Raw genomic sequence first — 27,746 nt, 5'->3', positions numbered from 1 at the left:
ATGATAAATGCTGACTTCAGCACTGCGACGGTGTTAATTTCATTTGGCGCTGTGCTGGGGAAGACCAGCCCCGTCCAGATGTTGATCATGGCTGTCCTGGAGATCTTTGTGTTTGCGTGTAATGAACATCTTGTAGCCTTCTTACAGGTAAGTCGTGTTTGTCATTCCCGTGTTGCAGCTTAGGACATACTGTAGCTGTAGATACTGCGCCCTGGCTGCTCCTCCTATCAGGCCCCAAATAGATGGCCACACAAAGGCCCTCATTCCGAGTTGTTCGCTCGCAAGCTGCTTTTAGCAGCTTTGCACACGCTAAGCCGCCGCCTACTGGGAGTGAATCTTAGCTTATCAAAATTGCGAACGAAAGATTTGCAATATTGCGAAAAGACTTCTCTGTGCAGTTTCTGAGTAGCTCGAGACTTACTCTTCCAGTGCGATCAGTTCAGTGCTTGTCGTTCCTGGTTTGACGTCACAAACACACCCAGCGTTCGCCCAGACACTCCTCCGTTTCTACAGCCACTCCCGCGTTTTTCCCAGAAACGGTAGCGTTTTTTCACACACTCCCATAAAACGGCCAGTTTCCGCCCAGAAACACCCACTTTCTGTCAATCACATTACGATCACCAGAACGCAGAAAAAACCTCGTAATGCCGTGAATAAAATTCCTAACTGCATAGCAAATTTACTTGGCGCAGTCGCAGTGCGAACATTGCACATGCGCAATAAGCGGAAAATCGCTGCGATGCGAAGAAATTTACCGAGCGAACAACTCGGAATGACCACCAAAGTGCCCATCTGGCAGCAAATATGGAGGACATACTGATGGGAAGCCAATTGTTATGGCCTTCCGATCTCTTGTCTAAAGTGACGGTAGATCACAGGGCCGATATTCAATTGAGGTCTCCTATCGCACTGATTGCGCCCATTGGGGTCTCAGGTTTAACTGCGTAAAGTAGCTTAACTCCACTACACTAATGGAAGCAATCACGAAAAGTGACGTTTGGAAGCCCAAACAGGTCACTTTTCGTATATTTCAGCTTGCCACCCTCAAGGGCAGCCGATCGCGCTCGAACAGAGCTACAATTGAATAGCTCAGTTGGGCGCCATTTGCTGGCTGCCGGCATTAACACCATTTGAATTACCCCCACTGGGCGGGTTCACAGACCTCAAAGGTGGCAGATAGAGACGTTAGACTGGGACCCTGCAGCAGTCACACGCGGCAGTGTTAAATCAGACATAGGGCCATAAAGCTAAAATGTAATGATAAGAAAATGGAAACGCAGCAGGATGTACCATATTGGCACGATTTCCCCATATATTACTAATGATGATTTGCAGTTCCAACAACATTATATACAGATTACTTGTTTTGCAGGCTACAGATGTTGGTGCATCCATGATTATCCATGCATTCGGAGCCTACTTCGGGTTGGCTGTGTCGGCAGTTCTTTATCGATCTGGACTGAAAAACGGACATGAGAACGAAGGATCCGTCTATCACTCTGACCTATTTGCTATGATCGGTAAGGAACCCAGGTCTTCTGCCGATATGGTGACATCTCATACATGCTGCATGCTGGGTGAATGTGAGGTATCGGGAACTGCTGAGGCCGTAAGTATCCGCTCCGTCCATGTGAGAGATGGACTGGAGCTGGGGACCTACTATTGTGGCAGGCGGGACCCGGAGCTAGTGTTCGTTGGGTTACAGGGACACAGGCAGCAGGGCAGACAACACACACACTCACTCTTTCCTTCTCTCTCTCTGTCTCTCACTCTCTGTATAAAGGTCTCTACCTGGCATGTAATGTGTGTAGGGGGCTCTACCTGGTGTAACGTGTATAATACTTTTATTTTTCTGTATAATGTGTTTAAGGGGCTCTACCTGGCGAAAGTGTATAAAAGGGGCTCTACCTGGTGCAACATGTATAAGGTGCTCTACCTGGTGAAACCTGTATAAAAGGGACTCTAACTGGCATAATCTGTATAAGGGGCTCTAACTGGTAAAATGGATCTAACTGGTATAATGTGTAAAAAGGGGCTCTACCAGGTGTAATGTGTATAAGGGGCTCTACCTGGCATTATGTGTATAAGGAGCTCTAGCTGGCATAACATGTATAAGGGGCTTTACCTGGAATAATGTAAATAAAAGGGGCTCTACCTGTCGTTATGTGTATAAGGGGTGTTACCTGTCATAACGTGTATAAAAGGGGCTCTACCTGGCATAACGTGTATAAGGAGCTCTACCTGCTGTAATGTGTATAAGGGGCTCTACCTGGCATAATTTGTATAAGGAACTCTACCTGGCATAACATGTGTAAGGGGTTCTACCTGGCATAATGTAAATAAAATGGGCTCTACCTGCCGTTATGTGTATAAGGGGTGTTACCTGGCATAACATGTATAAAAGGGATCTACCTGGTGTAATGTGTATAAGAGGCTCTAACTGGCATAATGTGTATAAAAGGGGATCTACATGGCATTACATGTATAAAAGGGGCTCTAGCTGGCGTAACCTATATAAAAGGGGTTTTACCTGTTGTAACGTGTAAAAAAGGCATAACAGGTCTAAAATGGGCTCTACCTGGTATAATGGGTATAAGGGGCTCTACCTGGCAAAATTGATATACCTGGCATAATGTGTAATAAAGGGGCTCTACCTGGCATAATGTGTATAAGGGGCTCTACCTGGTATAATGGGTATAAGGGGCACTACCTGGCAAAATGTACATAAGAGGCTCTGCTCTACTGTGATGGATTGTATGTAAGGGGCTCTAACGTGGCATAATGTGTATAAGGGGTACTACTGTGTGGCGTAATGTAACTGACAGACACTACTGTGCTCTGTAATGTGAACTGGTACTCTTTTGTGGCCACGCCCCTTCCACGTTGAGCCATGCCCCTATATTTTACACAGTGTACCTATGGGGGCACCAATGGAAAGTTTCACCATGTGCGTCACAAAGTCTAGAACTGTCCCTGGTTACTTTGTGTCTATCACACATCTATTACGCTCTGTTATATATGAGTGTAAGAAGCAGATGGGTGAAGCCAGTGGCGTCACAAGGCGGGTGCGGGGGGTGCGGCCCGCACCCGGGTGTGACACCTGGAGGGGGTGACACCAAATGTCAGCTCCTCCGTAGTGACAGGAGCCAGGTGCTGCAGTGTGAAATTCCGCTACAGCACCCGGCTCCTGTCATAGCAGAGGAGCTGACAGCACACTGAGACCGTCTCTGGGGGAAGCCCAGCATCTCCGGAGATGCTGGGCACGCCCCCAGAGTGACGATACCAGTATCCCCGCGAAGACACGCCCCCTAGCTGTAAGGCCACGCCCCCCTTTTTGCCGCGATCGCGGCAGTACATCAGGGGTGCGCACCGGGTGTCACCACACCTGGTGACGCCTCTGGGTGAAGCTGTGATAGATGTTTGTAGAAAACTCTTTCCAGGGTGGAAGATACTGATTTGTAGAGTAGCAAAGTCCTGACAATACAGTCTATAATTTCCACTTTTGCTTGCTGCTCTGCATAATGGTGATATGATTAATTGAATAAACAAAATGGAAGCTGAATGTTCATCTTGTTTCATGCTAAAAGAAACTGTTGTTTTAAAAAAGATATGTTGCAAAAAAAGTTTGATTTTTAGTAGTAATTAAGGAAGTTAGCCCAGCGGCACAGTAAATCATGTGGATAGCTAGCATCCTATAGAAAAGGGAAGGAGAAATTAGGTAGAAGGTTATAGAATATTTTTTATATTGTAAGTAATAATCACAAGATATTGAGATAATGTTTTTGCAATGAATAGCCTATAGAAAGAGTTGAGCTTGCTGGTCAGTGCAAGCAAAAATAATAGGGGATATTCCTTTTCTAACACTTATGGAGTTCCACCAAATAAAATATATAAAATTCTGCAGACAAATGCATCCTGGGGAAAATATATGGCACAGCTCTGAGAGCGAATAGAGTCTAGTAAGCAATTAGTCAGTGGAAGCACTAGTATAATACAGTCTTACAGGGATTCTGAACATTTATTATTTTTGAACGCAATAACTAAACCCCCTATTATTGCAGGAACCCTCTTTCTGTGGATGTTTTGGCCAAGTTTCAATTCTGCCATTGCTGAACATGGAGCAGATCAAGAAATGGCAATTATTAACACTTACTTCTCATTGGCGGCCTGTGTACTAACTGCATATGCCTTCTCCAGCTTGCTAGAACATAAAGGGAAGTTTGACATGGTAAGCCAAATATATACAGAGATAATGTTAAGTTAAAGTGACACAGATTATCCTATATAATTAACTCTGAAACCATCTCCTAAAATTAGTTTCTAGGTGAAATTACAGTGGCTAAGAATGAAATACATACATAATATATAGGGGCATAGCCAATTGCAAAGCACAATTAAAAACAAAACCAAAACAGCAGGGCAGGGTCTATTCAACAGCCGCAAGATTTTCCTATTCAATTGCCAGGGGGGGGGAAATCAGTCGCAGTAATTTCTGTAGGAATTTAAAAATGAAAATAATCCTTATTTTAAGATAAAATGTCAGGGACCTCTTCAGAACCTCCGAATGGCTAATTAGGCAATTTGAAGTTTCCAATTAGCTTAATTAATTCATTATTGACATGTCATTATTGCTAGTTAAAAAAAAAGAAATGCCCTCAAATTACCCCAAAATAAACCTTTTCATTAGCTTGTGTACCCCAAATTTATTTTCACTAGTTATTTAACCAAAAAATTCTTGCTTCATATTTTTTACATTTTTCCTTCAATCTGTTTGTAATTAAACAAAATTCATGAGCTTTTTACACTATTTTTATTTACTTTTTAAATTCACAAATCAGCCATTTAGGGTAATGCATTTTTAAAGGTTTTTTTTTCTTAGTTGGGACAGTAATAGACATTACCCAATATTTGTTTACTTTTGAGGACAGGCTGTTCCCCCATTTTCTGTGGGTCTCAAGCCCATAAAATTGCACAAGCATTTTCTTCAGTTAAATACCATGAGTATCTGGAGTGCACACACCTGCGGTAATGAAAAATTGGTTGCGGGATCCGTGGTTATTTTTACAGCAAAAATCACCTGGCCACTTGAATATGCCCCATAGTTGTGTGGTTTGAATCGGAATCCATATTTTCTATATTTAAAAATATGCAGCATGTTTATTTGTTGTTCACCTTATAATTATATTAATCTGTTACTAGCAAATAATAAAATGATTTATATATACTGGAAAGTGCAGTATACTAATTTTAACCTATACAGTTGGGGTTCTCTCCTGCAGCGACAATCACTCTATTTGAAAAGTCAATTCAAACACAATTTTGCTACTTATATATATTTAATGGTTGCTTACTGCATGCTGTCAGATTTTTTTTCTAACAATCTGTTAATCATGCTGCCACGTTTCTACTCTCACGGATGGAAGGGTGGGGGGGGTGGGGGGGATTCAGAACCTATTACTTTCCTGTCACAACTGGCAAGCTCCGGCCTGTGGCCGCATTGTGGCCCTACAGATAGACATAGCCGCCGTTCTATCCGTCAGACTACAGAAAGTGATGAGCTTACAGTATATAAGGTTACTGTTTCCTATGGACTGGGTAATCAATGCTGGGATCACTAAGGCGACATTCCCAGTACAATGCAATGGCGGCACTATATAAATAAACTGGACAAAGCTACGGTGGTGATGAATACATAACCAGTACAGAGCTATGGTGGCGCTATTCAATTGCGCGTGTTGTGTTTAGGTTATCTGCCATTCCCCAAGAATTATGTTAACCCAACATCGTACACTTTCCTATGCACTTTGATAGGGTGCAGGAGAAAACTGGTGATGGTAACACTCTAACTGCAAGGTGGTGTCATTCTGACCGCCTTGACTACATTCCCAAGGCAAGTTAAAAACATCACCAAGAATTGAATTCTCCCCCCCTAAACATTTAAGAAACTGATATACCTACAGTCAGCATGAGTGAGAAGGACTTTGCAAACCTAAGCATGCTACCAGTTACTTGTGTAATAATAGTGAATGTTATTTCAGTGAGTGTTCTTCAAGTTACTAATGAATGTCATTGCCACACACAGGTCCACATTCAGAATGCCACCCTGGCCGGAGGTGTCGCCGTGGGCACCTGCGCTGATATGAATATCGGGCCATTCGGAGCAATGATCATTGGTTTTATTGCTGGAATTATATCCACTGTGGGATTTAAGTTTTTGACTGTAAGTTTGCACAAAACCCAAATGCTGTTCACAAATCGTTCAATCAGCGACACTGCAAGTTTGTTTATTCCAATCCTATATAATAAAAGGCATACGCTGCTCTTCACCTCTCTGGGGGGAGCATTCAAGTATTTTCTGCGCCGGCGGCCACTAGATGGCACCCAAAGGAGCAATACAAGTGTTGCTCCATTCGGGCGCGCACAGCCGGCGGCACTGACTTTACTGTTATGTTGTTCCGTCACTTTGATGGGCTGGTAACTAGTGTACAGTATAGTCAGTACTGCATGAGTTCCCCTATATACAGGCTGTGACTCCCCTGGCGACATACCTACAATTCCATACAAACATGAATCGGCCCCTATATGTGTATATATAAGGCCAGGTACTGATTAAGCTCAGCTCTGTTCACACGTTATTGGCAATAGTTGTAAAAATAATGGACATTACCACCTACTGTACTGTACGTCTGTTCCGATAGATTTTAAAAATAACCCCTTATGTGCCAATCATATTTGTCAGTGGAAATTCCACCCAATTTAACAAATAGTAATCGGATTCTGTGTTTCAGCCAATTGTTGCTTCCAAGCTGAGGATCCAGGACACATGCGGTGTGCACAACCTACACGGCCTGCCAGGAATCTTTGGAGGCATTGCAGGGATAGTGGCCACAGCGCTTGGAGCTAAGCCCCAGTGAGTGGACATCAGAGTCCTTTGAAATGAGATTCAAAGGGAGGTGGGGGGGACTGTGCCGCCAAACAGGACGGGTTTACGAGCCACATGGGCCTGGGGATGAATATGTTCAAGGGCCTGTACTGAGAAGGGGAGGAGCCATGGTCTGTGCTATGTGGGTGTGGCAAATGCTGTGTGGGTGTGGCCAGTGCCATGTGGGCATATTCAACCCTACTCTATCCATCCCAGTGTTTCCCTAAATGTGTAAAAGTATAAAAAAAAATGAAAGAATTTTATGAGGAAATATAATTTGAATACTGTGCAGCTGGTCGTCATTCTGTTGTCATGGTGATGGGCCTATTTTTAAGGGGATGCCTGGAGCTGGAGAGCTACCTGTTGCTACAGTAGCTGCATTGTTAATCCAGCCCTGCCACCAAAATCGGGACGGTAGCTTGCGGCTCGTGCAAAGGCCCAGTGACAGAGGTAGTGTCCGGCGTAATATCAATGGCTGCACTTGCAGATGCACAAACCCGTATTAGTTCTATGGAATCTTGCATTAGCATAAGGTATCTGACTGCCTGTCACCACAGCCATTTTGTAAGCAACTAAGTATCAGCTCCCAAATGTCTAAATGTACTTGTCTGTGACCTGTGTTCCAGATATAGTCCCATCCTTCAAGGAGCTGCGTTGGCTGCAACGTTTGGCATCGCTGTTGTTGGAGGAGTGATTACAGGTGTGTAAAGGTTAGAGCGGTATCTTCTGGCTCTTGGGTCCAGGTCACATACTGTAATAACCTCCGGCTACTTACTGTATGTTTATGGACACATTAAAACTATTATGAAGTTGCAAAAATGTATTGTTATGATGTCATGCCAGGGTTTATAGAATCGCACACGTGTTATTACAGGTAATGCGCAATTTTACACAGAGATCTGTGACAATTACAAATGTTGGTATCTTCTTACGATAGGAGCTGGGCAAATTGGTGGACACCTAGGGGGTCATTCTGAGTTGATCGCTAGCTGCATTCGTTCGCTGTGCCGCGGTCAGGCAAAAAAAAGGCACTTCTGCGCATGCGGCACAATGCATATGCCCGTCGTACTATTACAACAAATGTTGTAGTTTCACACAAGGTCTAGTGAAGCTTTTCAGTCGCACTGCTGGTTGCAGAGTGATTGACATGAAGGGGGCATTTCTGGGTGTCAACTGTCCGTTTCTAGGTAGTGTTCGAAAAAACGCAGGCGTGCCTGGTAAAATACAGGCGTGGCTGGGCGAACGCAGGGCGTGTTCGTGACATTAAAACGGGAACTGAACAGTCTGAAGTGATCGCAAGCGCTGAGTAGGTCTGAAGCTATTCTGAAACTGCACAAAATTATTTTGTAGCCGCTCTGCGATCATTTCGTTCGCACTTCTGCTAAGCTAAGATACACTCCCCAGTGGGAGGCGGCATAGCGTTTGCACGGCTGCTAAAAACTGCTAGCGAGCAAACAACTCGGAATGACCCCCTTAGTTCTGTGTGGGTTAGGCACACTGTATCTATAGTCCTAATTAAGACCTTATCACTGTGCTGCAAATTTGCAGAGGTTTGCGATCAAATAATGGCCGCCAATAGAGAATGAAAACCTGCCCGGTGCAAGTGTGCGAATGCATGTGTAACCCGTATGAAAACTTCGCCAGACAGCGGACATCTGCAAATCCGTTCGCAACTCACTCACCAACGAATGCTTTTTCCAGTCTGTCCAGTCTGTGCGTAGCCCAGGACCTACTCCTACAGTGCAATGAGAACTGGCTGATCGCGGTGTTTTTCCACATACTTCCAGAAAACGGCCAGTTACCAACCCCAAATGTACGTTTCCTGTCAATCACCTTGGAAACGCCCGTGCGATCGATATTTTCGCACCATCCTGTTACTGTTTGGCGACGCGCGTGCGGATTGTGGTGCATATGCTTGCACAGTCATTCATAATCGGCCGCTGTGTGATTTCACAAGTGATTTGCTCCCACTTTCAGAAATGAGTATTCTTTTTGTGGGATGAGATTTTAAAAATGAAAAAATAAAAATAAAATTCGGGCCTAATTCAGACCTGATCACAGCAGCAAATTTGTTAGCTAATGGGCAAAACCATGTGCACTGCAGGTGTGGCAGTTATAACATGTGCAGAGAGTGTTAGATTTGGGTGGATTATTTTGTTTCTGTGCAGGGTAAATACTGGCTGCTTTATTTTTACACTGCAATTTAGATTTCAGTTTGAACACACCCCACCCAAATCTAACTCTCTCTGCACATGTTACATCTGCCCCACCTGCAGTGCACATGGTTTTGCCCAACTGCTAACAAATTTGCTGCTGCGATCAGATCTGAATAGTCCCCATTGTCCTAGCCAGTGTGCGCACGCAATCAATCTAGTGGGGGAGATGTACTAATCTTGGAGAGTGATAAAGTGGAGAGAGAGAAAGTACCAGCCAATCAGCTCCTAACTGCCATGTTACAGGCTGGCTGTGTTTGAAAAATGACTCTTACTGTAGCAGCTGATTGGTTGGTACTTTATCCCTCCCCAAGACTTAGTACTTGGGCCCGAATATATTACAAAACTCGAAGGGTGAAAGCTGAACTGTCTGCTGTGCAAATAAAAAACTTTACTTTTTTACTATTTCAAATTATTATTAAACCAGTGTTTAAATGTTTTTAAATAATCATTTCACTGCGGATAGAAACCTCGCACAGTCAGCGGGAGCTGCAGATGTTGATCAGCAGATTTATAGCATTTGGAAATGTTTGAATTGTAGCATTTGTTCAAACTTCAAACTGGTTTCCACTTTTTGAGCATCTATACGTCCATGCAACGCGTTTCATGGTGCGTTTCTGTCGATTTCATAAAAACATTCGAATGTACGATAGCAATGTTCCTGTGTTCGTCTCTCAGCAATTTAAAGACGTCAAGGAGAGAATAGCTATTAACTAACTTTGTAATATAAATGCTGCCCTATTGTAAAGGTTGGGAAACAGTCCAGCTGGGAGTGATATGAAGGAGTAGAGGGTGGGGGCTCTGTTTTTCTGGGGAAGGGGGGGGGTGTCTGTGATTGTGAATGAGTGCTTAACTTATTTCAGAAGCCTTCAGCAGAGATATAGGGGGTCATTCCGAGTTGTTCGCTCATTATTTTTTTCTCGCAGCGGAGCAATTAGTCGCTAATGCGCATGCGCAATGTCCGCAGTGCGACTGCGCCAAGTAAATTTGCTATGCAGTTTGGTATTTTACTCACGGCATTACGAGGTTTTTTCTTCGTTCTGGTGATCGTAATGTGATTGACAGGAAGTGGGTGTTTCTAGGCGGAAACTGGCCGTTTTATGGGTGTGTGTGAAAAAACGCTACCGTTTCTGGGAAAAACGCAGGAGTGGCTGGAGAAACGGAGGAGTGTCTGGGCGAACGCTGGGAGTGTTTGTGACGTCAACCCAGGAACGACAAGCACTGAACTGATCGCACTGGAAGAGTAAGTCTCGAGCTACTCAGAAACTGCACAGAGAAGTCTTTTCGCAATATTGCAAATCTTTCGATCGCAATTTTGATAAGCTAAGATTCACTCCCAGTAGGCGGTGGCTTAGCGTGTGCAAAGCTGCTAAAAGCAGCTTGCGAGCGAACAACTCGGAATGACCCCCATAGAGCGGGATTCAATTCTTTTCACCCCTTTCCACACTCGTTCTGTTTCTCCCGTCAGGGACGATGTATCGTTATTTCAGCTCGCTACCCCCGGAGTAGCTCGGCACCCAACCCTTTACACAGTAAACCTGATTACTATGGACGCAATATGCGCATTAACGGAGATAATTTTAGAAAGGAAATTGGGCGTGATATATCATTTGAATCTCATCCATAGAATACAAATAATGACTGTATATTGAATATGTATAACATTTTCTATTGTCTGTTTCTCTAGGATTCATACTAAAATTACCTTTCTGGGGGCAACCACCTGACCAGAGCTGCTACGATGACTCAATCTACTGGGAAGTAAGTAAAATGAAAATGTATCAAATTAAATAACTAAACTTCCATGCTGCGAAATCCGTATATGTATAGTGACGCGCACAATCCTCTCTTCCTGCTTTCACACTGCGGTTCTTGAATAAGAAGCTTCAGGTGCAGAACACGGGCATTGATGGATCCCATAACGAAAATTGTGGGAGGGCTCAGTGATGTTGCACCACCCAACCTAGCATCAGCCTTCAATACACAGGCATTGCCGAGTAGCCCCCCCAACCTCTAGTAGCCGCCACATCCCATCCTGTAGTTGAGGTTCTGCCATTGAAGAAACACTCCCACAATTTATTTAGCCCCAACTGGAATGCAAAATGCATAATTAATAAATAGTAATACTAATAATCGGAGAAGACAAGGGGGGGGCTGGGTGATTTATGTCTTGCAAATCTTACACTGCAGATGCACAGTTCATGGATGCAGGCAGAAGCTTTCTACTCTTCTGATTCATTTGGAAGAGCAGAGTAACATCTTCAGCCATGAACCTCACAGCGACTGGCCATAATGGCAGCCGTCGTGTCCTGTAAATGGCTCCAATAATGTTGATTGGTGGAGAGAGCCCAGATTTCCCACACACTGTTTGGTAAATGGCTGTAACTATCCAGCATGCAACACACTATTTCTTCAGTTAAGACAACAAACCGCAATAGACAGGGGTGCAATATATTTTGCCAACATTCATTGGAATCTACATTAACCACACTGACACTAATCATGTTGACACTGATGGAGTGTTGACATGATTAGAATGTCAACAGATGTTCCATTGTGATCTAGTAGTGACTAACCTTGTAGGATGGGTCCAGCAGGGTCTTCCAGGTCAGGTGATGAAGTCAGGTAACTTCTGGCAGATCCTGAGCAACATCCGCCACTCAGTATTACTAATCCTAACCCTCCCATAGCCTAACTCTATACCTCCCCTAGTGCCTAACCCTAGCCCCCCTCCCATAGCCTAACCTCCCCCTCCTATGGCCTAACCCTCCCTCAGTCTAGTGCCTAACCCTAACCCCCCAGTGCCTAGCCCTAACCTTCCCCTCCCATAGCCTATCCCTACCCCTAGTGCCTAACCCTAACTCTCCCCATAGTGCCTGAACTTATCCCTCTCCTTAGTGCTTAACCCCCCCTAGTGCCTAACCCTAACCTCCCCCTCCCCATAGTGCCTAACCCTAACACCCCCCTAGTGCCTAACCCTAACCTCCCCCTCTCATGGCCTAACCCTAATGCTCACCCTAGTGCCTAATCCTAAGACCCCAATGCCTAACCCTAACTCTCCCCATAGTGCCTAACCCTATCCCTTCCCCTAGTGCCTAACCCTAACCTCCCACTCCTATTTCTTAACCCTCCTCCTAGTGCCTAACCCTAATGCCCCTAGTACCTAACCCTAACCTCCCATTCCAGAGCCAAACCCTCCCCCTGGTGCCTAACCCTGACCTTCCCCTCCTATAGCCTAACCCAAACCCTCCTTATAGTTCCTAACCATATCCCTCTCCCTAGTGCCTAGCCCTAACCTCCCCCTCCTACAGCTTAACCCTTCCCATAGTGCCTATCCCCCCCAGTGCCTAACCCTAACCTCCCCTCCCATAGCCTAACCCTCTCCCTAGTGCCTAACCTCCCCTCCCATAGCCTAACCCTATCCCATCCCCCAAGTTCCTAACCCTAGCCCTCTCCTAGTGCCAAACCCTAGCCCCCCAGTGCCTAACCCTAACCTTCCCTTCCCAGAGCCTAACCCTGTCCCTCCCCCTAGTGCCCAATCCTAACCCTCCCCTTAGTGCCTAACCCTAACCTCCCCATAGTTCCTAATCCTATCCCTCTCCCTAGTGCCTAACCCTAACCTCCCCCTCCTATAGCTTAGCCCTCCGCAGAGTGCCTAACCCTAACCTCCCTGTCCCATAGCCTAACCCTCCCCCTAGTGCCCAACCCTAACTCCCCAGTTTAGGGGGAGTCTCCCCACCCCTTCTGCTGAGAGCCAGACTTAATTTGCAGCACATCAGTAGACCGTGTGGAACCACAGGAGAGGTAAATCATTTATTTGGGTTGCCACCAGAGATTCAAGTTCTGCTTTTTACCATCAATGGAAATGTTGACTATCCTGCACTATAAAGCCACCAAGATAGGGGGGTTTATTTACTAAGCCTTGGATGGAGATAAAGTGGACGGAGATAAAGTACCAACCATTTTTCAAACCCAGCCCGTGACATGGTATTTAGGAGCTGATTGGCTGGATCTTTATCTCCGTCCACTTTCATGGTAACTAAGGTTGAAAAAAGACAATTGTCCATCGAGTTCAACCTATTTGTGGTCTCCTATGCAGTCTTATTATAGGACTAGTTATTTTTATGTTAGGACTAGTTATATTAACTATAATGCGTGCCTATGCACCATAACCCTGAATATCTTTATCCAATAGGTATTTATCTAACCCATTCTTAAAGGTGTTGACTGAGTCCGCAGTTACTACTCTCTCAGGCAGGGAATTCCAAACACGTATTGTCCTTACTGTGAAAAAACCTTTTTGCCTCAATGTGCGGAAACTCCTCTCCTCTAACCTAAGCAAGTGGCCACTTGGCCTCTGTGCTGATCTTATAGAAAATAGGTCCCTCCCAAGCTCTGTGCATTGACCCCTTATATATTTGTAAATGTTGATCATGTCCCCTCTTAGTCTCCTTTTTTCCAATGTAAACATGCCTAGCCTTGCAAGCATTTCCTCGTATTCCAGCGTCTCCATGCCCTTGATTAGTTTGGTCACCCGCCTCTGAACCTTTTCTAGCTCCAGGATATCCTTTTTGTAATATGGTGCCCAAAATTGCACACAGTATTCAAGATGAGGCCTCACTAGTGATTTATATAATGGGAGTATAATACTCTCGTCCCTTGCATCAATTCCCCGTTTTATGCATGCTAATATCTTATTAGCCTTCTTTGCTGCACTCCTACTTTGGGTACTGCTGCTTAATTTGTTATCTATGTGAACCCCTAAGTCTTTTTCCAGTACAGAATCCCCTAATATTACCCCATTTAGTATGTAGGTGTTATTTTTGGTCTTGCCCCCACAGTGCATTACCTTACACTTGTCTGTGTTGAATCTTATTCTCCATTTTGCTGCCCATGCTTCCAGTTTAGTTAAGTCATTCTGAAAAGACTCAGCATCCCCCTCCGTATTTATAACCTTACACAATTTGGTATCGTCTGCGAAAATTGATACCATGCTCTCTAGACCTACTGTTAGGTCGTTGATGAAAATGTTGAACAAAAGTGGTCCAAGTACAGACCTTTGTGGCACACCACTTAGTACTTTAGTCCAATTTGAAAATAATCAATTGACCACAAAGCGCTGCTCCCTATTATCTAACCAATTACTGACCCAAGTGCATATTGTGCTCCCTAGCCCTATTTCTTGTAGCTTGTAGATAAGACGCATTTGTGGTATAGTGTTGAAAGCTTTGGCAAAGTCTAAAAAGATTATATCCACCTCTTTACCCTAATCCAGGTTCGCACTTAAGATTCATAAAAGCCAAGTAAGTTGGTCTGACATGATCTGTCCTTCACAAATCCATGTTGGTTCCTTTTAATGACCTTATTTGCTTCAAGGAACTTTTGAATACTGTCCCTTAGAATACCTTCCAATACTTTCCCCACTATAGATGTAAGGCTAACTGGTCTATAATTACCTGGTTCAGCTTTGCTCCCCTTTTTAAATATTGGCACTACCTCCGCTATACGCCACTTTATCTCCATTCAAGACTTAGTAAATAGACCCCAAAGTCAGGTAAGGCTGTATTTAATTATAGTTCTTTGATATAGCTATTTTTTCTAATTTAATTGGCTATTACAAACCATGCTTATCGCATTTTGTCATACACCCGTGTTACTATTATGGGGCACTGGTAGATGAAGCTGGGCCACTTGCTTGGGTTTGCCTGCCAGGCTAAAAATTAGCTATCCAACCTGCGTTCACCTGTAAATGTTTTATTATGAGACCCTTCCTTTCGCATTTTATGTTGCAATAACTATCTATGGAGAACATTTTGTGAGAAGTCTGGCTACTAAATAACATAATTGTGTCTGGCTTCAGAGTCCAATAACAACTCTCATAAAATATTAACAAAACAAACACTACTGTTCCCAAATACCAGACACGCCGACACCGTGTGAGTCGGTATAAAGGTAAGTCTGCAGAGGTGTATAGCACGTACAGTATTCTCAATTTAATTATCAGCTAATGTACATTTCTATCATTCATTTTATACCAGTAGCAAATTAAATGAAGCTACAGTAATTCTTCTGCATCTACTCTTCCCCATGTTCTCTGTGGAATCTCACACTGACACAAATGTATTAAACTTCATAATGGGACAGCATGTACAGTGTAGTGGTTAGCATTACTGCCTCGCATCACTGAGGTCATAGGTTCGATTCCCGCCATGGCCCTATCTGTGTGGAGTTTGTATATTCTTCCCGTGCTTGTATATATTTCCTTCCACAATCCAAAAATGTACTGATGGGTCAATTGGCTCCAAACAAAAATTATCAATAGTGTGCATGAACATGTCGTAGGGAATATAGATTGTAAGCTCCACTGGGGCAGGGACTGAATGGACAAATATTCTCTGTAAAGCTCTGCGGAAAATGTGTGCGCTATATAAATAACTAGTAATAATAAATAATGCTTTAGTTGGACACAGTTACAGGCGGACATTGGATTACTGATTCACTATCAGGCGGCTTGCGACACCCATGGTGACAGGAAAGCCGGCCGTTGCAGAGGCCAGGTAATCTCCATCCAACATTGGGGATCCCTAGACTTTTACCTCCCTCTAAATGGTGGCGACACGCCTCTGTATTCACAAATGGAGATTGTCAATGACCCCCTCCCCACCCCAAAAATGGCATTCTACATCGCAGGACCAAACATTGGTACTTTGCCATCAGAAAGAAAATCCAACGGGATCTGAATGAGGGCCAACTATTATTATTATCTTTAATTAATATGGCGCCACAAGGGATCTGCAGCACCCATTAAAGAGTGCATAAACAAATGAGCAAAACAAGAAAAAAGCATTTACTGTACCGTTTGAGACAATATAGGATAAGTACAAGGTATGTACAGAAAACTAGGGGTTAGGTGCCATCAAAGGGAGTATTGAGTAAAAGATAGTGTAAGTAAGAGAAGGAAAGGCACATGAGGGGAGAAGGCCCTTATCTTGCAAGCTTACAATCTAATAGGTGAAGGGCTAACAGACTGGGGTGACACAGGAGGTGTAGACCGTGAGCGTGGACAATAGGGTTAGGAGGAGAGTTGGCTGGGTTTGGTGAAGAAGTACATCTTGAGAGCCCATTTAAACTTTTGTACAGAGGTGGAGAGTCGGATGGGGAGAGGTGGAGAATTCAAGAGAAAGGGAGCAGCATGTTCAAAATATTGTAGGTAGGAGTAGGAGGAGGTAATCAGTTGGCAGGAGGGGCTGCGTGCATTAGTAGAGTGAAGAGGATGGGTGAGAGTGTAGAGAGACATGTGGTCAGAGATGTAAGAGGGAGAGGAGTGGGTGAGGGCTTTGAAGGTGAGTGTGAGAAGCTTGTATTGGATTCTGAATGGGAAGGTTAGCCAGTCAAGGGCTTGTAAGATAGGGGAGGTGGATGTAGTACATTTGGTGAGGAAGATGAGATGGGCAGCAGCATTGAGGATAGAGTGGAATAGACAGAGATGTAAGTCAGGGAGACCTGAAAGGAGGAGATTACAGTAGTCCAATCTGGAGATGACCAGTGAGTGGATGAGTGTCTTAGTAGCATCCTTGGTGAGAAAGAGTCTGATCCTGGAAATGTTTTTGACATGAAAACAGGAAGGTACTGAATGTGTGGCTTGAAGGAGAGGGAGGAGTCAATGATTACTTCAAGACAGCACACCTGGAGGCTAGATGAAATAGTTGTGACGTTAATAGATAATTACATTGTGGGAGGTGAGGTTATGCGGGAGGGAGGGAAGATGACCAGCTTAGACATGTTAAGTTTAAGAAAGCGATGGGACATCCAGGAAGAGATAGCAGAGAGACAGTTGGAGATATGAATGAGGAGAGCAGAGGTGAGGTCAGGGGAGGAAAGGAAAGCAGAGATGATATTGTAAGTCAAAAAAGCTAATGAGCTCACCTAAAGAGGATGTGTAGAGAGAGAAAAGAAGAGGCCCAAGAATAGAACCTTGGGGGACACCTCCTGGTAGAGGAAGTGGGTGGGAAGTGAAGTCCTGAGAGGAGACAGAGAAGGAACAGTCAGAAAGGTAGGAGGACAGCCAAGAGAGGGCAGTATCACGCAGACCAAGAGAGTAAAGGATTTGCAAGAGCAGAGGGTGGTCCACAGTGTCAAATGCAGCAGAGAGATCAAGGAGAATAAGCAGAGAGTAGTGGCCCTTGGATTTAGCAGCATGGAGGTCATTGCTGAATTTCCTGAGGGCAGTTTCAGTGGAGTAGAGGGGACGGAAAGGAAACCAGACTGGAATGTGTCAAGTAGTGAGTTGGAGGAAAGAAAGGCAGTAAGGAGGTTGTAGACTATATGTTGAAGGGGTTCGGAAATAAAAGGGGGGAGAGAGATTATTCGGTAGTTGGAGAGAGTGGTTGGATCAAGGTTAGGTTTTTGAAGAATAGGGGAGACAAGAGCATGCTTGAAGGCAGAAGGGACAGTGTCTGATGAGAGAGAGATTGAGATGGGCAAGATGAGAACATGCAGAAGTAGAGAGGTAGCAGAGGAGGCGGGAGGGAATAGGGTCAAAGGGGGAGGAGTATGGTGTGAGGAACAGATGAGGGCCATGACTTCCTCACCATATACAGGGAAGAAAGAGGTCAGAGTTGGTAGGAGGGAAGGAGGGTGGGTCAGGGAATGGAGTAGGGGAGTTGCTCAGGGTCTGGTGGGATGTGATGTCCTGTCATATGAAGTAAATTTTGGATCTGAAGTAGGTGGCAAAGGCAAGAGCAGAGAGTGAAGAGGAGAGTTGAGGTGGGGGTGGGTAGAGGAGCAAGTTAACAGTGGCAAAGATGCGCCAAGGGTTTGAGGACTGGGAGAAGATGAGGTTCTTGAAGTATGATTGTTTAGAGAGTGAAAGGGTAGCACAGTAGGTTGAGAGCATAAATTTGTAATGGAAGAAGTCTGTTTTAGAGTGTGATTTCCTCCAGTGTTCCCAGTGTGGTGGCCTGCTCGGTTTACTTACCACTAGAGATGAACACAGTAGATTATAGACTGTAAACTATGGATACTGCAAAGTAATTTACACCAGAACAGTATTAGCAGTAACACAATTCATACACCCAAAGTAGTACTTTAAAGAGATGTCATATTATTGTTATTAATATTATTATTATTATTAATAATAATAATAATAATAATAATAATAATAATAAAGTACAGAAACAGTATGAAAAAACAAGAAAAAGGGACTTACAGGACAGAACATTGCAGGACATGGATATGGTTTATTAACATTTCTGCATCAATGATCATAGGGCCTTATTCAGGTTTGTTAGCAAACAAAAAAGTTAGCAATTGGACAAAACCATCTTGCACTGCAGGTGTGACAGATGTAACATGTGCAGAGAGAGTTAGATTTGGGTGGGGTGTATTCCAACTGAAATCTAAATTGCCAGTATTTACAATGCACAGAAACAATATAACCCACCCAAATCCAAATCTCTCCTCACTGCAGGTCAACATGGTTTTGCCCAGTTGCTAACTTTTTTGGTTTGCTAACAAACCTGAATAACCCCCATAGTTCTCAAATAAATGGCGGAACTCAAGGGTTTGGTTCCGCTGTAGGCAGGTGGGAGGAGACAATGGTATAAGTGAGGGAAGGAAAAGTACATGAGGGAAGAGGGCCCTGCAGCAGTATTTTCCAACTTTGGTCCTCAAAAATAGTCCAGGAGGTCTATTTACTAAGCCTTGGATGGAGATAAAGTGGACGGAGATAAATGACCAGCCAATCAGATCCTAACTGTCATGTCACAGAGTGGGCTTGAAAAATGACAGTTAGGAGCTGATTGGCTGGCACTTTATCTCCAGCTACTTTATCTCCATTCAAGGCTTAGCAAATAGACCCTTATGTTTTAAGGATAGCCAAACTGGAGCACAGGTGGCTTAATTAGTACAGCAGAGGCGGAACTACCACCAGTGCAACCAGTGCGTTGCACTGGGGCCCGCCTCTGTCCAGGGGCCCAAAGCATGTAATGAGTCAAACTGACTCATTACATGCCGCTGTGTGCTGCGGACAACCGCTGCCCGCAGCACACAGCCGCCCGGTGAGAGTGGAGAGGAGCGCATCGGTACGGGGGGAAGGAGGAGGAGGGAGGTGGAGGAGGGAGCCACAGCAGTGCTGTTTCAATGGTTGAGGCGCTGCTGCTGCTGTCCCTCTGCTTCACTATAGGCTGTCTTCCGGAGAACAGCCTATAGTGAAGCAGAGGGGCAGCAGCAGCAGCGCCTCCACCAATAACACAGCGCTGCTGCGGCTCCCTCCTCCACCTCCCTCCTCCTCCTACTCTCCTGCCCGGGATCTCTGCCAGAAACTGCACCGAGGAGCCTGAGCCAGCGGAGAGAGTAAGTATAATTCTTTCTTTCTTTCTTTCTTTCTTTCTTTCTTTCTTTCTTTCTTTCTTTCTTTCTTTCTTTCTTTCTTTCTTTCTTTCTGTGCAAAAAGGGGGACTGTCTGCTGTAATGTGTAAAAAAGGGGTAATCTGCCTGCCGTAATGTGTAAAAAAGGGGAATCTGCCTGCCGTGATGTGTAAAAAGTAGGAATCTGCCTGCCGTGATGTGTAAAAAGGGGACGCTATCTGCCGCAATGTGTAAAAAGGGGGAATCTGCCTGCCGTAATGTGTAAAAAGGGGGACGCTGTCTGCCGTAATGTGTAACAAGGGCACGTTGTCTGCCGTTATGTGTAAAAAGGGCACGCTGTCTGCCGCTATGTGTAACAAGGGCACGCTGTCTGCCGCTATGTGTAACAAGGGCACGCTGTCTGCCGTTATGTGTAAAAAGGGGGACGCTGTCTGCCGTAATGTGTAAAAGGGGACGCTGTCTGCCGTAATGTGTAAAAAGGGGACGCTGTCTGCCGTAATGTGTAAAAAGAGGAATCTGTCCGCCGTAAGGTGTAAAAGGGGCTCTACCTGGTGTAGTGGTGCTACTGTGCGTCATAATTTGAATAATGGAGACTACTCTGCACCGTTTTGTGAATTGGTATTATTTTGTGGCCACACTCCTTCCCTACGAAGCCACTCCCCTATGTATTTTTGCGCTCGCCTATGCCGCGCACTGCCTCTGTTTTGCCTGCAGGGGAGGGGCTCCGATGCCGTTTCTTGCACACAGTGCTAAAATGTCTAGTTACGGCACTGTTGCTAGGTATCCATTTCTCTGGCCCTGAGCAGGTCCCCCTCACCAGATCCTCTCCAGGGGTGAGGGGGAGGACTTGGATGGGATGGGGGGGGGGGCAAAGCATTTTGTCGCACCTGGGCCCACCGCTCGCTAGTTCCGCCACTGTAGTACAGTACATCAGTTATTTTGATTGAACAGGTAAAGCATTGCTTGCACCTGTGCAATATTTTTGCCCAGTAGTATCATGTGGAGTACCAATGAGACCTTTTTCTTAAATCTGCCCTATAGTTATGAATATAGCTGGGAAATAATAGTAAATAGATTCTGCTGTCTGGGGTAAGACTGGAGCACTAAAGCACAAACCAGTGAGGCATGCATGTTATCATGCCAACTGCACAACAAGAAGAATACTTTGCAGCTGAGTTGGACAGACGAAGACTGAATAGGCATGAGGCTTAATAAGAATCCTGTTTTTCCCTGATTGGCTGGATATGTCAGCCTTTGTTACTAGGCAGATTAAGGGGGTCATTCCGAGTTGTTTGCTCGCAAGCTGCTTTTAGCAGCTTTGCACACGCTAAGCCGCCGCCTACTGGGAGTGAATCTTAGCTTATCAAAATTGCGAACGAGAGATTCGCAATATTGCGAAAAGACTTCTCTGTGCAGTTTCTGAGTAGCTTGAGACTTACTCTTCTAGTGCGATCAGTTCAGTGCTTGTCGTTCCTGGTTTGACGTCACAAACACACCCAGCGTTCGCCCAGACACTCCTCCGTTTCTCCAGCCACTCCCGCGTTTTTCCCAGAAACGGTAGCATTTTTTCGCACACACCCATAAAACGGCCAGTTTCCGCCCAGAAACACCCACTTCCTGTCAATCACATTACGATCACCAGAACGAAGAAAAAACCTTGTAATGCCGTGAGTAAAAAACCTAACTGCATAGCAAATTTACTTGGCGCAGTCGCACTGCGGACATTGCGCATGCGCATTAGCGACTAATCGCTCCGTTGCGAGAAAAAAATAACGAGCGAACAACTCGGAATGACCCCCTAAGTTGGGTGGAGTGTTGTCAATCAAGGGGTTGAGCCAAATAGGGCTTGGAGAGTTTGATGTTGTGGAAGGTCATTTAAGGAGGCTGTTTTGTGCTGAATTTTCCATTGGAGGCGAATATTCGCTATAGGGCTTGTCATGTTCTTGGGGTTGATAACGCGATTGCTGATGCACTGTCACGCTTTAATTTTGCTTGGTTCCTTGAGCTGGCTCCGGGGGCTTCTACGGTAGGGTTACTTTGCCCTCCATTTGTCTGGCAGACTATCAGGCCGGCTTAGAGTCCCTGGCGCAGTGGTCATTGGCCCCCGGCCACTTTGAGAACTTACAGTGCTGCCTGGCACGATTGGGAGGCTTACCTCATGTGTACTGCTATTGTGGGTAAGTCTGATCATGACCTTTTGTTGGCTTTTTTTTTTGGGAGCACTGTCAGCGGGACGATTCTAAAGCTTCAAGTGCTAGTGGGAATTTCTGTCTTTAGTAGGTTGCGTGGTGTCTTCGACCCAACTAAGTATTTTGTTCTTTCCAGGGCCGTAAAGGGTTGGGCTAGGGTTTGCCCGTCTTGTTTGGATTTGCGCAGGCCTATTGATTTGCAGCTGTTACAGGCTTTGGTTGGGGTGGTTTTGAGCGTGGCTTTGGAGTCGTCTCTTTTTCGTTTAGCTTTTTCAGTCGTTTTTTCCGTTAGTGAGCTAGTTGCTTCCAGTAGGGCATTTGTTTCTTTGGATTTGTGTGTTGGTGATGTTTTATTGCGTGATTCGTCAGTGCTTTGTTCCTCCAGGACGGATCAATTGGGGAGGAGGTTACACTTTCTGCACATGCAGATGTGTCGGTTTGCCCGGTTACCCTTGCAGCTGCTTACCTTGCCAGTCGCCCCTCTGGTGGTCATCAGTGGTTGGTTCACGCAGATTTTTCGCCACTCTCTCAATATCAGTTTGCAGCGGTACTTCGGCGTTGTTTAGTTGCTTTGGGGCTGGATAGCAGTTGCTACGGTACTCATTCCTTTTGGATTGGGGCCGCGACTTCTGCTGTGGCATCTGGGGCTTCACCTTTTTTCCATACAGAATCTTGGGAGATGGAAGTCCTCCGCTTACAAGTCATATGTGCACTGCGACCAGTTGTAGTTTGTGTCTCCTGCACCAGCCCGAAAATGTTGTATTCCCTCCATTTGTGGAATGGTTAGCATTCGACAAATGGGGGTATAACGGGTGCTTGTTGTTTTTTCCTCCCGGGAGCCATGATTTGGCCCCTTTTGGTTCAGGGGAGGTTGTTTTTGCCCCTTCACTCGGGTTACCTGTTTCCCTTTCCTTGGCTAGGCGCTTTAACTGTTATATTTTGTTGTTTTTGTTTTCATGACATGGTTTTGGTGCTTTGGCTCATCAGTTAGGTTTTCTTTCTTTACAGTGGAAGAAAATCGTATTGGGCAAGTCTGGCTAGTCGGATATTCCTATACAGCATTTATTGGGCAAGTCTGGCTAGTCGGATATTTCTATACAGTATTTATTAGGCAAGTCTGGCTAGTCGGATATTCCTATACAGTATTTATTGGGCTGAGCAGCATGGGCTTGCTCGGCGGGCGGAGTTGTTGTAGGGTGGTTGCCAGGTACGCTGTTCGGTGTTCAGGGGCCTCCATTGTGATGTATTGATGGCTTTGCTGTTTTCTGCAGTAGAACAATGAAGTGTCTGAGTGGTTGGTTCTACATGTCAGAGGCAATTACATTGGTCATTTGAAAGGTGTGAAGCGGATTGCGCGATTGAGGGAGTTGCTGATAGATGTCAGGGCTCGCTGGCCAATGGTGCGCATCGTATGGTCAGAGGTGGTTCCTCGTTTGGTTTAGAGGGACGATCGTAACCCCAAGGCTTTGGATAGGGCACCTGAGGAAGGTTAATGTTGCTGTCTCTGACTTTGTCTTGTCAGTTGGTAGGACGGTGGTTAAGCATAGTTTTTTGCGGTCTGACCCCTTGCGGTTTTTCAGGCCTGATGGAGTCAATCTTAATTCCTTAGGGCTTGGCTTGTTTATTAAGGATTTGCTGTAGTTTTTAGATTTATTTCCTTTTTCTCGGTCTGGTGGTGGGCCAGGGCCTAATAGCGCCTGGCTGTGGCGGGAGAGCGCTGCATCTCAGTGGCTTTCTGTGACCCAAAAGATTGTTGTGGGGCACCTACCCTTTAATTACTTGACAAGTTTGTCCTGCTCTGTGCGGGGGACATGGGCACTTCAAGTGCAGGAGCATTCAGAGGGTGTCCGGGAGGTGAGGTGAGCCCCCACAACATGTTACTGTGTCCGTGTTGTTATTTCAGTTATAGATATGTTTTTTCTTAAGGGGTTTAATTTAATGGGTATGTTATATTAAGGTCATGTAAGGACCATTAATTTAATTAGTTAAAGGTTAAATGTGGTTTAGTATTACAATATTTAATGGATTAATTGGGAATAAACCAATGGAGCTCTTAGTTTTATTTGTGCAAGTAAGACGCACATTTTGAGCAAAGAGACACTACTAGAGTTTGGCTAAGATGCGATACTGACAGATCAGGGGAGAAATGAACTGGGGGGAGAAGTGGAACTGGGGGGAGAAGTGGAACTGGGGGGAGAAGTGGGTTCAGTTCAACAGCAGAGTACTTAAAGTGGTGGAGGAGAGCTTTCAGGTGATAAGGAGATGGTCTAAAAAGGGTGTTAAAGTAATCAATAGATAGACAAAGTCTGGAGAAACGAGTTCAGTAGTATTCATCAACATGTGTTAAAGAGTCAGTCCACTGGGAGAGGCCAAGACAGGAAGAGTGGTGCACGAGGACATCACAAAAACACACAAGAAAAATGGTTTGAAAGTTTAGATTGCATGTACTGTAATTCAAAAGATGGGAACATGAGTAAGGTGACACTTTGTAGGACATCATGTATAAGGGGACACTTGGTAGGACGTAAATGCATAGTGCGTGGACAGTAGAATCACAAACCCACCACCTTGTGTGCTTCCATGAGGATGGATAAGATGGAGGCCACCAATGCAGATGAAGCCAGAAACATGTGAGAGTCATGTTTTTGGTATGACCAGTGACTATAAAGCAGTGGTTCTCAAACTCGGTCCTCAGGACCTCACACAGTTCACGTTTTCCATGTCACCCAGCATGTGCACTGTGTATCACCAACTGTCACATTTTAAAAATGTACACGTGACCTACAAAACATGAACAGTGTGGGGTCCTGAGGACCGAGTTTGAGAACCTGTGCTATAAAGGATGAGGTTGTTGGAGAGGAGGTCATTTAAAGTTAAGAGTAAATACTGCTAGAAGCTGCAGTTTAGCATCTTGACAAACCATGTTGCACTAAATGGAGACAAAGTGCTACATGCAAAAGCAGCCAGAATTGTTCCTGCATATGGCACTTCTATGTGAAGATGCTCAGTGCTGGGGTATCTCCACAAGGAAGTGCCAATGTACAAATGAATTGTGTGGATTCAATTTAGTAGGACGAATTTATGTAAACCTGAGTAAGAAGTCAAGAAATCTAGTGCTTATTTCTCATAGCCTGCATATATTTGTCTTACAAATACAGTACATGGTATTATATCAATATTGGATGGATACAACCAACTAGACTAGACTTACATGTCACATGGTCAGTAACTAAGACATGGGGTCACAGGTGATGAGCAGGAAAAGACATCACCAGGTTTAAATATTTTTAATGAAATGGGCACATTCACAAGGGGACGTGGCCACGTGTACAGGGCATGCAAACTGCACACTCTTGTGAGAACTGATCACTTCTAATTAGAGGTTTTGGGAGCTATGATGCCACCCCAGGGTGCAGTTCCCAGGGGTAACACTGTTGCTGCTGCATGGCACCTGCATTTGTCTTGCAACCTGTAGCGATGCCCGGAGAGTTCTTTGGATGCACCTGGCACGCATCCTGCAGCTTGTTGAGCCACCTAGGGTGCCCATCTCTCTATCGTGATGTCACCTGCTCAGGGGCAGGGCTTGCATAGGGTTTATTTAGGCCCAGCTCCTGCACTATTTCCATCTGTACCTTTGCCCTTGCTGTAGCATTACTCCATATTAGCTATTCTGCGTACAAGCTGTAACTCTTTGCAAGCCACCTAGCCAAGGTAGTAACGCTGTGATTTATTTTAGGTTCCTCTAGAAGAGGATGAACAAGAAAACCAGTATCATGGTGAACATGGAAAGATCAAGATGGACGCATAAACCAGGAACATCGCTACGGAATCCTGTCCTCCCCCGATGTTATTACTGATGAGTTTAGTAAAGACTCAAACTGACGTCTGTTTTACAGAGTACCGATACCTGTAAAGATATCAACTAGTAATTCATGTATAAAAGCATCTTATAGGGGTTATGTCCCGGCAAATGCACCATGCCTAATTCATTATAGTTCGAGAATTGGGAAGGTTTAGAACTTTATTATATATCAAAGATATTTTTAGTCTTCCATTGTTATTTTTTTGTTTTAGATTATATATGATTTATTTAAGAGAGAGCATTTTGTTTCTTACATTATACAATAATACTACAAAACCCCTCACACTTGAAACAAATTGAATCTTCCATTTCTGATTTCCTAGCGTTATGTTCCCTCTAGCTGTGCATGTTGGTTACTGAATAATTATACCCTACAGTGATGTACCAGGGCACTTCAGCTATCTGGTCATAATGACAAGGGTGCTGCACAGAGGAGTCTGGGAGCTGAGTCTTGGGTGGGTGTTGAGCGCCTCTTTAGGCAATAGTGCGCCTCGAAAGGCACCCCCACGATGGAAGCAGGTGACGCCATGGTAGCAAACGTTCCACAACCTTGCACTTGGGCTCTGTACAGAGGTTCTGGCCTCTCCGCCCTTGGTACGGACCTGCCTGTCTGCCCCCATGTAGATAAAACATTAAAAAAATAAAAAAATAAAAAAGATTCATGTTAAGAGCTGTGGTTAAAGAGATACCTGTAAAAAATTATTTTTCTTTTTAGTTATTTTTCTTTTTACTTATTAGAATTCCAGATAGATCACTGTCCCACTTACTGCTTTTGTACTGTGTCGTTGCCAGTAGGGTTAGAGAGGGGTAACAAATAAAAATGGCAAAAACTAAAAAAACAAAACAAAACCTAAGTATTTAAAATACAGGCATGATTAATATATGCATTTCTCTGTGTACTAGTGATTAATAATGATATAATGAGCAAATATAAGCGACCTTTGTGGCATAATTTTAACATTTGTTTTCCATCACACATTTCTTATTAGTTATTGAATAAAGGGGGAAAATAGCCATTAAAATGGACAGTTTGAGGATAAGAGAGGTTGTGTATTATATATGGCTATTCAGTTGTTATGTTGTAATATTTTTTATTAATTTGTTGCATTAAAACAACATTTAGAAATGTAATTTGAATGCTGTTTGTCTTCCTTGTGTACACGACCGTTACGTCTGAGTTATTTGTGAACGCTGACCAGGAAAACGATAAAGAACCTTAAACATTTCCGTCTCGTTCAGCGCATCTGTAGAGAAAAGCCAGCCATTTCTGTTTTAGATTAAAGATGAGCATACTGAATGCACTTCACTAGCTTTGAGAAGAGAATATTAGTTTGATACAAGTCTCATTGCCCCGTTTTTACTCGCACCCCAAAGAGATGAAGAGGAAATTCAGCCATGCAATTGGTAGCGTAATAGTCAAACATGTGTGCAGCCGCATAATTCCCCCTAAATAAACTGTGTAATAATTCCCCCCAAGGTGTTATAAAAGTAAATAATATCACAAAACTGAACACTTTTCTACCGTCAATTATAAATCAACAATACAACGCGGGTGGAGAGTCCGACAGCATGAAAGGGACTATTGATGAAAATGTGAGGATAGTACTGGGTGGGATGCAGTCAATAAATCGGCTGTTGGGATCCCGGCATTCAGAAGACCGACGCCAGACTCCCGGCAGCCGGTTAAATACCGACGCCTGGATTCCCAACATACGCTCGGTATTCCCACCCGGTTGGTGGATCTACAAGTGGGAATAGAACCTGTGGCGAGCGCAGAGAGCTCACGAGGGGACTCGCTGCCGGGATTCCGGCAGACAGGATGCCACTGTCGGTACAGTGACAGCCGGCATTCCGTCTGCCGGTATATCATATGTATTCCTATTGGAGGAGCACAGTACGATGATCGCAGCTCAACGCTAAATACAATTATGTATGTGATTTTATAAGAACCATGAGACTATTAGCTAGAGCTGAATAATTCCATGATAAAATAGTTCTTTTAACTCATAACAACCTGTACCTCAATGCCAATTTATGTACATGTGTTATTACTTATCTGTACTAAATAAACTAAGCTATTCCTAAAACCTGGAGTCTTGCCATTCTTTGGGATACCGGCCTGTTTATTCTAAAGGGCAATGCAGCATGTCATAAGTAATGTTTAACTATGCTCTGCAACTGATGCCAAGTCA

General features: G+C 44.5%; 1 protein-coding gene across 1 annotated transcript; it reads left to right on the top strand.

Moving 5' to 3' along the window:
- RHAG (Rh associated glycoprotein) lies at positions 1 to 27,641 on the top strand. Its single transcript, XM_063915129.1, has 8 exons — positions 1 to 147; positions 1,373 to 1,520; positions 4,062 to 4,228; positions 6,083 to 6,220; positions 6,789 to 6,910; positions 7,549 to 7,622; positions 10,823 to 10,896; positions 25,429 to 27,641. Exons 1-8 carry the CDS (start codon positions 1 to 3, stop codon positions 25,498 to 25,500), a joined length of 942 nt encoding a protein of 313 aa, XP_063771199.1. The 3' UTR covers positions 25,501 to 27,641.
- Positions 27,642 to 27,746: the final 105 nt, after the last annotated feature.

This window comes from Pseudophryne corroboree, chromosome 4, assembly GCF_028390025.1.
Source record: "Pseudophryne corroboree isolate aPseCor3 chromosome 4, aPseCor3.hap2, whole genome shotgun sequence".
Lineage (NCBI taxonomy): Eukaryota > Metazoa > Chordata > Amphibia > Anura > Myobatrachidae > Pseudophryne > Pseudophryne corroboree.
Note: the sequence above shows the minus strand (reverse complement) of the source record. Positions and strands in the feature narration are given on the sequence as shown.

Excerpts from the sequence above, each read along its gene's own strand:
- RHAG (XM_063915129.1), top strand. The coding sequence starts at position 1 with ATGATAAATGCTGACTTCAGCACTGCGACGGTGTTAATTTCATTTGGC. Across the intron at positions 148-1,372 it reads ATCTTGTAGCCTTCTTACAG|GCTACAGATGTTGGTGCATC; the intron begins GTAAGTCGTGTT and ends CTTGTTTTGCAG. Across the intron at positions 7,623-10,822 it reads TGTTGGAGGAGTGATTACAG|GATTCATACTAAAATTACCT; the intron begins GTGTGTAAAGGT and ends CTGTTTCTCTAG.